We start from the raw sequence: 12,704 nt of genomic DNA on the forward strand, positions 1-12,704 counted from the left end.
GAGATCCTAGACTACCATGTGACCAGCAGTTCCATAGAAAGGGCATGTGACAGCTGTCCTAACTGCGGTTTCCAACCACAGTGTCTGACTGTCTGCAGCAAGGTGAGAGCCCGTGGGGCAGGGACCGGGGGCAGTGCTGGCATGGGCAGAGGCTGCCCACATTCCCCAGTTTATGAGTCTATGAGAAGTGCCACAGAAGGTGCCAGACAGCCAAGGTCACGATCTCCCAGCTCACCAAGACAGAACTGAGGCTGCTGGGTAAACCCAGAAGCTTGGATGGTATACACCAGCCATTTGCCTCCAGTATCCCCTCGGCTGGTCCTGAGTCTAGTCACTTCCCAGGATCCTAAAACCCGTCCCCACCCACCCTGTTCAGTTTCAAGTTACAAGGCTGAGCCCAAACAGATGGGTCTCTGCCCACCAGAGGTGTGACAGGCCTCCCACGGGGGCAGAAGCCCAACCCTGGACCAAGAAGTGATACTGTGGGGCAGTGCAGCCAGTGGGAAGAGGGGAGCTTGAGCATTCTCTCAGGTGCTCAGAGGCAGGCAGGGCCTGTGGCCAGAACAGTAAGCATGTATGCCTCCTGAAACTACTGTGACAAAACTCACCTGCTATGCAGATCCTCCAAAACATGCAAGAGCTGAAATCAGGGTGTGGCCTGTGTGGGTCCCCTGCAGATCAGCTCCAGGAAGACCCCTTCCCTTAACTTCCCCTGTGTCTAGAAGTTGCTTGCATTCCTTGGGTCCCAGACTCCTTTTGTACTTCACAGCTCTAACTTGTGCCTTCACCACCTCCCTCGAGTGAAGACCCTGTGATGACATTGGGCCACCTGGGGAGGGGGGCAAGATAATCACCCATTTCCACATCCTCAGCCACATCTGTAAAGTCCTTTTGTCATGAGAGGTGACACAGCTGCAGGTTCTGGGCTTGAGATGTGAATGCACTTCAGGGGCCTGATTCAGCACCGTGGAACAAACCCAGGACCCCATCACCTCCTCCTCGGAGCTGCTGCGTCTACCACAGGCTCACAAGCATGTATCTTTCCTCAGATCACAATGCTACAGGGGAGGGTGGTGCAGAAATGGGATGGGTAGCAGGATGGCCTGCCTCTGCAGCCCCACTTCCAGACTGCAAGATCAGAAGTGCCCAGAACACTCTAACAGAGGAGGGCTCCAGCAACATGGACACCCGCGTCACAGATGGCGGAGAAATGTGCACACCCAGCTGCACCAGTGGAGAGACCCCTGGACCGGGGAGAGGAGGATCTCAGAGAACAGGACACAGTGCAATGCCAGCCTCCCAAGGCAAGTGATGAAAGCGTGGCGTGTGTACAGCAGTTCCCTTGTCGCAGGGAAGGCTGAGGTCTTAGGTCCCAGCCCTAAACCTGTTCTGTACATTATTCCAGGCACCCACGCGGGCCTGACAATAACTAACAGTCACCCTACTAATCAAACGGGTCATTTGAAGACAGCTACTCAGTGGCTCACGGGTGAGTATCACGCATGGTGTGGATATACTGGACAAGAACAAGTCATAGGATGAGTCACAGCCTAGGAAGGATAGAGTGGGATGGTGCCAGACACCATCACACACCTCAGGATGGTGCACAATGGAAGACATAGGGAGAGGCTTGTCCCAAAGTGGGGAAAAAACTCATCAATTATTTACTTACGGAATTTTCCTTCAGACAGACCACAGCCGACCACTGGAAAATGCGTGGATGAGAAGGACCATGGTATTTTCATGCACCACTGAGGGGACAGGCGTAGCTCAAGATGTTGCACAGTGCCTTCTTATCCCTTTAACTAGGGCTTGCGTGCTATTTGACCACCTTAATGGGGACAGCAGGGGGTCGGACACTCTCCTGAATGGGCCTCTTCCCGGATGCACACACCCACCTTCCCATCGCAGGAGCAGGGATGCATTTAAAGACTCACATTTATTTCTCCCTTATATGTTTGTGTCCATGTGTTAATGTACATGGGTGTGTGCAGTGCCAATGGAGACCAGAGGAGGGTGTCTGCTCCCCTGGAGCTGGACTTACAGGTGGTTGTAAGCTGCCTGATGTGGGTGCTGGGAACTGAACTCGAGTCCTCTTAGCCACTAAGCAGTCCCCGTGCTGTGTTTAAAAGGTACTTCAAAGTGCCAGTGCTCCTTTGCCTCCACCAAGAGGGGCCTCAGAAGGGGTTCCCCAAGAGTTATGGCACCCCAGAGTTACTCTCCTTGTGCCTGTCCCCAGCCTTGCTGGAGTCATCTCCAAGATGGCCTGGAATGTCTGACAAGGATGCCATGGGCAGTGTCTCACTCACTCTGCTCTGGTGGGTGAGCCCTGACCTGCAGCTGAGGATGAAGCAACATGCATGACCCCGAGTCTCTGTCATCTTGATGGTGACAGTGATGCCCTCCAGGGATGAGTGCGCTTCAGTGGCAGCACAGCTGCTTGGGGCTCTTGCTGGACCCAAGGTCTGTCAGTTACTTGCCATCTCTACCCTTTCAACACAGGCCTCTGGTTACCTGCCTTGGTCCCCACATTCTAAACCCGTTAGGAAGAAGCAGGAGACACAGATTCATGCTTACAGCCTGCGGTGGTGGCTCATCTCCTGGATGACACTGCACTACCTCCCCACCTCCAACAGGACACTCTGGGCACCAGGGATCAGCATTCAGAGCAGTGCTGGGGTGACACCAGCACTAATGATGGGCTCAACCAGAGACTGGGCCCCACATCAGGGGCTCCACCATCCTTCAGTGCAGTGGTTCTCAGCCTTCCTAATGTTGTGACCCTTTAGTACAGTTCCTCCTGTTGTATTTGATAGGCCAGATATCTGATATGTGACCCAAAAGGGGTCAGGATCCACAGGTTGAGAATCACTGCTCCAGTGGGAACCCTTTCTTATAGAGCAGCCAGCCCTGGCCATTTGGCAGTGACAGTAGATTGCACATAGGTCCCTGCTGTTTTCAAGGCCAGAGTCTAAGAAGCTGGTTCCTGACGGCTAATAAGGGTCTGATGCCTCCTGTCTTTCCTGCCAGCCACATCGAGGCCAGACCCCACAACTAGCCACATGCCAGTAACCTAAGACTTCCCTGGAGGATACCAAGGGAATTGGCATACCTGTACATGTTACACATTGTGGGACACGTCCATCAATTGGCCTCTTTCTCAACAGACTCTGAAATCCCAGCTGTGTAAAGGCAGAATCAGGGCTATTTAATCTCAAGGCCATGTCACTGATAAGGTAACAGGACTGGGTCCTCTCTGTGAACTCAAATATGCAGAAAACAAGCCTGGGGTCAGGCAGCCAATGGGAGGGAGGCACATGGGTGTGCTTCAGGGTTTCAACAGACTAGGTTGGAGCCCATGGGTGTGTGTGTGGGGTCTGTTGGTGCCCAGGTGCACAAAGATACACACGTCTTCTGGCCATTACTTTCTGTATGAGGTAAGGGCTACGTTTATGTTTACCACGATAAGAACACCTAGAGCTCAGCAGGTTCCTAAAATCCCAGGTGAGCAGCCATACTTGTCACTCACAGTCACTTCCAGGTTGTGGTGGGAGCAGCATGAGAGGCCAAGCCTGGGCAGTGTCAGACCTCAGTACTGAGGTCGGAATTCTTTCTTTCAGCCTCTTGGAGCTATTGTGCTCCCTTCTAGACCACAGACACTACAGGAGACAGGAGTCCCACCAGCTGATACCCGCGCTCTGTACTATGATAAAGGTCGCCCAGAGTGAGCGAATCTTCAGTCGCCACAGGCTAAAGGCTGAGTGGTGCTGGATGCTCAGCTGGCCATCACCACCTTCCAGAATCTTCCAGATGGACACAGGATGGGGGATGTCCTTCTGTATGCTGTGCATATATGTTTCTCTTATTGGTTGATGAATACAGCTGTTTCAGTCAATGGACAGGCAGGATTTAGCCAGGTGGGAAATCCAAACAGGGATAGAGAAAGGTAGTGAGAGATGCCATGCAGCTGCCGAGGAAACAGGAGGCCCAGACATCACTGGTAAGCCAAGACTACGTGGAGATACACAGATTGATAGGAATGGGTTAATAATTAAGAGCTCTCCAATAAGAAGCCTGAGCCATCAGTCAAAAGTTTATAATTAATATGAGCCTCTGTGTGTTTATTTGGACTGACGGCTGTGGGACCAGGCGGGACAGTAACTTCCGTCTACAGACATATGTCCTCCTGAGGCCGCTAGCCCAGGAGTCCAAGGCATATGCAGTATCTCCCAGCCCTGGGCTCTCTAGAAGGAATGATAGAGACTTTCAGCTTCTAACACCTTCTGTAGCTGAGGTGGGAGACAAACAATAACCACTTCTCTGAAGGTCCCAACAACAAACCAAGTCACATACCACCAAAGTTAACCTGCGGAAACCAGCAAGCTATGGGACTTCCTTACAGAGCCTGGGCAGGGGCTACTGAGAGGAATGTGGGTGCTCTCCCTAAAAGGTCACTCTGGAAAGTCTTTACCCAGCATAGGTGTTGGCTTCCCCATAGCCACATAGATGGAGCCACTGCCCCAACCATTCCCCACCTGTATACTCCAGTCCTTCCCCCAAGGCCTAGAGACCTGGTGCAATCAGGGCAGGAGAGCATGTAGCTGTTTGGGATGGGGGAACTGGCTACTCAGGTGAGGGTCCCTCCCCACCCCACTTCTAAGGGAACGTCAACAACCAATAAGCTGAGTCGTGACCATCTTTTGCAAGCGGGCACAGGTGTTCTGGTAAATACGGTGGTGGATTGGCTCAGAGGATAATCCTGTACAATATCTCCATAAAGCTATTTAATAGGTGCATCACAGCGCAGCCAGAGGCACACACAGGCAAGCTCTGGGCTTCCTACAGGGCAGCATCCTTAAGCCCGAGAATGTGACTCCTGTGGTTCCCCTGTCTGCAGTCTCCTGACTCTCACAGACTGGCTGACACCAGCCCAGGCTCCCACACTTGCCTACATGGTTTCCCAGCCTGGGACACCTTCTCTAGGCCTGAGGCTTGCACACTGCACTGACACCTAGAGGAAAAACACATGCAATGCTCACCCACAGCCACCTCTATCACTGTTCTCTGGGGCCCAGTGGTCCCTCTGAACCTCAAGTTTAATGCCCTATAGCCTGAGTGGGGGCAGCTATTGACTCAAAATACCAAGTCTCATGTGGGCCCTCCCTGCCACCCACAGCTGTTCTGTTCAGAAGAGATGTCTCGTGGGGGCCATGTGGGGGCCTCAGTCACAGATCTGAGCCACTGAAGTAGCTTTCAGTCTCTTCCCAAGTCCCTGAGGCCGAGGGCACCAGCCAGCAGGTGTCCTACACATCATACCAACAGAACAGCAGCCGTCTCTGTCCATCAGTGGTGTATAAAAACACGCTTAGACACATACCAAAGACGAAAGGCATCTATCTCCCCTGCTCTGCAGTCTCCCGACTCCCTCCTGCCCTGTTTAAGAGGAAGCTGCAGGTGTCCCCAAGGCCCCTCAGATCATTTCCTGGCCCCACCTCTGTCTGCAATCACCTTCTGAGGATGTCCAAGGAACACCAAGACTCTGGGGAACAGATAGAGGAACACTGCACAGGCTCACACGGGGCACCACACAGACTAGCAGAGCAGGTCATGAATGCCTTCTGGTCCTGCAGGACACTCTGCCCAACCCTACCTGGATGCCGCAATCTCGGCCTTCTGCTTAGCGATGGTGGCTGCCCGCTCGGCCGCCTCCACGGCCCGGTCCACCTTCTCCCGGATCTTACTGGCACGAAGTGGGATGAGGTTCTTGCGCTTGCCACTCACAAGCACATTCTGCTTGTATTTCCCCTCCTCCTTGGTGCCGTCGGGGAAGGTCATGCACCCGTAGCCATGCCGCCGGTTGCTGACCCACTCGCCCTCATACTTGAGCCCGTCGGAGCGCTGGCTCACACCGAAGCCCGAGCGTTTGTCATTCTTCCACTCGCCCACATAGGTCTCAGTGGTGGTGGCGTCGATGTCGTCCTCGATGACAGCCAGCTCGGCCTCGGCCTCACCCAGGCTGATGGTGGAGTGGATGTCACTGGCCGTGGAGCTCACAGTGCTCATGCCCGCCTCGCTGCGGAAGGAGCTCTGCTTGCTTCGCTGACTGGCCAGGCTGCTCTTTGACTCAGACTTGCGAAGCTTCAGGCCGCTCAGCAGGGAGCGCCGGAAGAGCCCCTTCTTCTTGCTCTTCAGGATCTCTGAGTCACTGTGGGCCACCAGCACGAAGCCACCACGGGACACAGCTGGGCTGCCGGCCACTGCCGGGGAGGCATCCGGGTGCAGCGCTGCACCGTTGGTGTGCTCGCTGCGTAGAGAGTTGATGGACGTCCTCAGGGGCGAGCGGATGACTGCGGCCATGCCATAGGGGACGCTCTGCCGCACACCGTAACCCTGGCGCATGCCACCGACCCACTGGCCCTGGTACGTGCCTGGGGAGACAAAGGAGAGAAGGGTGAGCTCCTGGGGCAGGAGGTGTGTGGAACATCCGCATTTGCACGCCCCTCAGGGCCTCTCCATGGAAGTGAAGCGCAGGTGGGTTTACCTGGGCACAGAGGCAGAGGGGTCACAGTGAGGCTGTAAATTGACCTCACTGATGGTCATGTTCGAAGGCACCCCTGTCCTGTTTCCCATGGCCGGATTCTAAGACTGCAGTAGGGTTGGATACAGAGAGTCAGAGTCCAGAGTGACTCTGGGGAGCCTTCAGAAAGAGGTGAAGAAGGGGAGGGAGCATGGCCTGTAGGATGCTGAAGGCTGTGAGACTGTTAAGGGCACACCTTAGGGAGAGTGAGGTCCCCGCTGCTGCTACTGGAGGTGCCCCAGAAGTTTAGTCAGCCCACTCAGTGGGACACCCCAGAAGAGCATCAAGTGCATGGGGAAGGGACATTAAAATTAGCAGACCACAGTCAGTAGAATCAGGAGCAAAGAAGCATGCCCCTGTACACTGCTCTGTTCATAAGAGAACAACACAACCCTATGTCAATAATGATTAGACACGTGGAAAAACAGTGACATGGAAAAATAGCCAAGAAAAGTTAGACGTACTGATGTCACCATACCAGGGCACAACCTTGACACCACAAAAGTAAAAATAGCCAGGCACCAAAGGACAAAACCTCCCGGTTCCACATAGAGGGTGAGGCCCGAGGGGCTGAGACGGGAGTTCATGGCTAATGCCCCTTACTGGGGACCATGTTCCCATTTAGGTGATGGAGAAGTTCTAGAGTAGATCGGAACGACATGGTGGTAAGCTCGACACCACTGAATACCATGCTGGCAAGCTCCTGGTGTGCGCCTCGCAGGCTGAGGCAGGAGGATCACTTGAGCCCAGAAATTCAGAGTCAGCCTGGGAATCACAGACAAATTCTTTCTCCAAATAAGAAATGGTGGTTAGAATTGTAACATAAAATTATGAGAATGTGTGTTTGTGCACATCTGTGCAGAGAGGTGAGTTGGTGATGGCTGTCTTCCTCGACTGCTGTTCTCCACTTCGTTAACATTTAAAAATTTTCACTAAAAGTTTTAACTAAAATGTCCTAAAGGATTTAGTTTTTAGCTTCACTTTATGTGTGTTTCCCTGCATATACATCTGTGTGCCACATGCACGCGGTTCCCGAGGAGGCCAGAAGAGGGCATCAGATGTCCCAGAACTGGAGTTACAGGAGGTTGTAAGCCTCTTAATGTGAGTGATGGGAGCTGAACTTGAGGCCTCTGGAAGAGCAGTGCATACACTTAACCACTGAGCCTTCTCTCCAGATGTTCCACCTTCTCTTTTGAGACAAGGTCTCTTACTAACCCTGGAGCTCACCAATTCAGGTATACTGGTTGGCCAGCAAGCATCGGGGATCTACTCCCGCAATGCTGCAATTACAGGCATGTACTATACACCTGGTTTTTTACATGGGTGCTAGGATTGAACTCAGGTCCTCACATTTGTGCAGCAAGCATTGTACTGACTGGACAACCTCCCAAGCCCCAAGATGTTATAAGGCACTAAAAATAACAAGGGGACATTCAGACCCCTGCTCTCATCGTGCTCTGCTATTAATACATGACTCAAGGCAAGTTCCTGGACCCCTATCTGCAGAGCAGGCCAGTTGTACTCACAGTGTAGACCGAACTGGACCCAGCCCACTGCAGCAGATACCCCAAGGCAGACACTGGTATCATTCTGAGGCATCAGGTGTCAAACCAATGATTTCAGCACAACGTTGTTTCTCTCGTGTATTCCAAAGACAAAGCAGCCTAGGATCTTTCTTTTCAGATGTGAAATAACTGGAAGTCCACAGCAAGTCCACAGCAGCTGCCTCCTCTGGTCCCTCACCATCACCCACCATCCCCCCCCTCCCCGGCCCATCACCCAGGACTCCTTCCTCCTTTACAGACCTCAGAGATAAAAGCATGCATTATCAGGTATGAGCCAGGCAGCACCACCCAGGCCCCATGAACCACCATCACTCCCAGCCCTTCTCTCCTGACAGCCCCCAAATCAAGTGATCCTGACCTCACCAGGCTTAAGGAGACGGGTTAATTGAGGCTGAGTTCACAGCACGTCTCCTTAATACAACTGCTCCCACTCAACCCTCCAGGTCAACCCAGCTCATGTCTCCCTAGCCACTGGCAACAGACACCAGTCATTTGGACCAACTGTCCACATACTGCACTGGTCCAGGACAGCATCAGGTTCCTGAATGGCCCAGAATGTACCTTCCTGGCTACCCAGGCACCAAGTCCACACTGCAGGCACCTAGCTCTCTATTGATGTGTGTTTCTCAGCAGAGTACAGATGTCCATAAAGTGCCCATCTGCTCAGGGCCTTGGACAAATCTGCCCACAGCTGTGGTGTCCTCAGTGAAACACAAATGGTGGCTGACAGCTCAACCCAGTGACAGAACACATGCTTAGCACATGTGAGGGCCTGGGATCCATCCCCAGTATTACACAGAAAGAAAAAGAAAAAGTCAGGCACGATGTCTCATGCCTTGTGAGGCTAAGGCAGGAGGATTGTCACACACATGAGGCCAGCTGGACTACAAAGTGAGACACTATCACAAAAACAAACAAAATACAAGGAGAAAGGAAGACAAGAAAAAGCGGTCAGCAACATAGCAAGGTTGACTTCTCCAGAGCAGAGCCTGAGATTTGGCTATTCATGATGGTCACACAGACAGGGTGGGATCATAGAGAAGGGACAGGATGCAAACAGTACTACTGAGAGTACCTTGGAATCCTCCCCACCTAGAAGCAGGGACAGACATCTGTATTCCTGCATGGGTTATTGTATATATATATATATATGTATGTATGTATGCATGTATGTATCCGCAGATCTGGGTTGGGATGGCAGCCTGCAGGGAAGGCAGCTGACCTAGGGACCAGTCCCTCAGTCCACTGCCACAAGGGTTGGAAGCCATTGGTTTGAGGACCACGGTGGGCACCCTCCTCAGATGTTTGGGAGCCTGAGGATAAGGCTATATGGACATCCCTCCTGCAGTCACCCTACAAGGGCCTCCAACTTGATCTGTAGCCATTGTCATCCATAAAGGGCAGGTACCAGGCTGCCTGACAGCCCTTTGCCAACAGTGACCAATGGGATGCTCTAGGAGGCTGGAAGGATAGGGTGTCAGCTGTCTTGGCCAGCGAGTGCATGGCACCGAGGGTTCAAGCTGTGCCTTGTGGGCTTCAGCCAAGAAGTGATTTTCCCAACCATTCTTGGGAAAAGGTTGAGTCCATGTCACCCCGGAGTAAAGAAGATACCAGGGCACTGTCACAGCAGGGGACTGTGCCAGGCAGGCCTCTCAAGTGACCATTATGAACACAGTGGTGCTATCCCCAAGGATGGAAATCACTTGCTGAGCTTGTCCTTGAGAAAAGAAGCACAACACTCCAGGGCCTCAACCATGCAGTCAGGATTTCAGAGGAGATGGGGTGATTCCTACTGTAAGAGAAGTACAGCCAGTGTGTTAGGGATAAAGGCAGGATATGGGGGGTAGAGGAACTGTGCCTAGCATAGCATACATAGTAACACAATGTTCTAGAATCTTCTTTCCCTTACAGTGGACCTCTTCCCACCATTAATAATGGCTGTGTAATAGTCCACTGCATGGATGTCTTCTATTGCAGAAATCACTACCAGGTTTGACCTGTAGGTCCTACCTTATTTTTTGTTTTACTTACTTTATATTTATTTATTTATGGTGCTAAGGACCGAATCCATGGCCTCACACACATCACACACAGGCTACACACTGAGTTAAACCCTCACCCACTCGTTACCTATTTATAATGACTGGTATTCATACATAATATCAAACTTCATCCTTAGGACACATCCCTAGCATGGTCATAAGGAAGGTTTTTCTCAAGGTCTTTGTAAAGTTATCCTTAGAAAAGGCCACAAGAATGACCACATCCTTGTCATCACCAGCCACTGAGTGACACTCCAAAGCCTTGTGCAGCTCTGGAGAGCTATGGCTACTGGAGTTAGCTGTGGAGTGATGTGTGCTCACCTGATCCCTAGGAGAAGTCTGAACCCTGAAACCCAGGAATGGAGCTGTGTGCATATACACTCTTTAAGGAGATGAGGCTGGAAAAAGAGTGGGCAAGACAATGAGGCAGGAACCAAAGGTTTTACCCAGGAATCCCCAAGCTGAAGTCCCAAGAAAGCTCAAAAAGAAAGGACCAAATACAGACACGACAGCCTTCCAGAACATGAAGGCTCTGTGTGTCCTGACTGAGGGAGGACCCATATCACTGCACAGTGAAGGGAAGGACATAGCAGCAGGAAGTTTCTAGAAAGACACAAAAATGAAGCATACAAGGTACACATGCCAGTGGCACATACCTTTCATCCCAAAACTTGGGAGGCAGAAACAGGTGGATCTCTGAGTTCAAGGCTAGCCTGGTCTACATAGAGAGTTCTAGGACATCCAGGACTACACAGAGACACTCTGTCTTGAAAACCTAAAGTGAAACAAAAGATACACTGTCCAACAGACAGAATGACACAGGGCTGCACAGCTGTAAGGCTTTCCTGGTGTGAAACTGCGCCCCCCACATGGCACAAATTCTGAAATAAAATGATCTTTCATCTGCAGTCCACACCAACATGCCAAACAAGTGATCAAGCCACAGGAACTTGACCTTCTAGGCATCCTTTCTCAGAAGGCTAATGTAGAAGAAAGGAACCTGAGAAAGAGGACGACATGGTGATCAGTGATGGAGGGGGCACTCCAGGGTGAGGGCGCTGAGGGGACTCACAAACAGACCTGGCCTTATGGTTACAGCAGAGACTCTGACAGGTGTGAGAGAAAAGCTGCAGTGAGAGGTTTTCTGATTGAGCATCTGGAGGGTGGGGGAAAACTGACCAATGATTTAAATAAAACAATGCAATTTAAAAAAAGAGTCAATTGCTAACTCTTTTGTGCATGGAAAATGTACATTGGGGAACATTGCTTGGCTCAGCAGTAAACAGACTTGCAGTGGCAAGGATCAAAAACACCGAGTATGGATTCAGCTTTTAAGTTGTGCTATAATGCTGGCCAGGGGTGGGGCAAGACTCTGAAGCTCTGTCTTCTGGGGTAGGATGTTGGAAGTTTGACACCAACCACATACTTACAAAGACAGGTCAGCCTCTGAGGGAATGTGCTATCTAGCTGTGGAATGTGTCATAACTGGGCGTCATGGCTTGCCGGGACTCATAGCACTGTCCCGAGTCTACTGCTTACAGTCATCGTGAACTGGGGGTGTATCTCAGAAGGGATTAGGGACCAGAGGGAAAGGAGCCACCAGGGAAGAGTCAGACAGCAAAGGAAGGTGACCAGAAGGTGGCCACTTTGGAGGACAAATGCATCATGTTTGCATAGCACAAACATAGAGTCAGAACAGGCCAAGGGCAAAACCAGAGCCCCGTGGAGCCGTGAACACAACCCCACACTCACTGCACACCCTGCCTGAATGAGAGGCGCCATGACAACACAGGGTCAATGCCGCTTGAGGACACCTTTGCGGTCCACCTCAGCCTGGGGAGGGACAAGCCTGATGCAGTTAGCCTTCTGAATGACAGGCTACATCCTAGTGGCCTGAGCATGCGGGCTTCATTAGTAACACTCCGCTTGGCTGACCACTGTCCATACTGGAGCAGTATGGAGATGCTCTTCGCTGTCCTAGTAAAATGACTATCGTGACTTTCACAGCAGTTTCAGGTTTAGAGAAGTACAGTGTTTCCTCTGGTGGTCCCCAGGGTCTCACTGTGTCTCCACAGAGGTTCCTGGGGTCTCTGCATGTCCTTGCAGAAGTCACAAGGGTCTTTGTGTGCCCCTCACGGAGGTTCCAGGGTCTCTGTGTGTTGGCCCCCATGGAGGTTCCAGGGTCTCTGCATGTCCCTGTGGAGGTCCCTAGAGACTCCATGTGCCCTGTATTCTCATCACCCTTCCCCCAGCTTCCCTCTATCTGATGGAGAGCAGGGGTTGCTGTCAGTTCAGAACCTCAGGGATGGAGGCATGACCCACAGTGACCTTGGCTCTGCTAACTGTGCACATGGTAGGCTGTGATCCTCAGCACCCAGGGCCCAGGGCCTCTCAGTGGGTAGCTGCATGGCTCAAGGCTGGGCTATAGGGCATGGAGGGAGAACAGGAAGAGGCCTGTGCCAGGAGGAGGGAGCTAAGCACTCAGCATGAGTTTCCTTACCCTGCACCACGTGTTTGGCA

The 12,704-nt window shown here is 52.1% G+C and overlaps 1 protein-coding gene across 1 annotated transcript in view; it reads right to left on the reverse strand.

The window, feature by feature from the left end:
• Positions 1-12,704, reverse strand: part of Jph3 (junctophilin 3) — a 64,651-nt gene that overhangs the window by 36,436 nt on the left and 15,511 nt on the right. The window contains exon 2 of the mRNA XM_005073111.4: positions 5,651-6,428. Coding sequence (XP_005073168.1) covers positions 5,651-6,428 — 778 coding nt within the window. The remainder of the gene's footprint in view (positions 1-5,650; positions 6,429-12,704) is intronic.

The sequence above is a fragment of the Mesocricetus auratus genome, unplaced genomic scaffold (assembly GCF_017639785.1).
Source record: "Mesocricetus auratus isolate SY011 unplaced genomic scaffold, BCM_Maur_2.0 Super-Scaffold_6723, whole genome shotgun sequence".
In the NCBI taxonomy this organism is placed as follows: domain Eukaryota; kingdom Metazoa; phylum Chordata; class Mammalia; order Rodentia; family Cricetidae; genus Mesocricetus; species Mesocricetus auratus.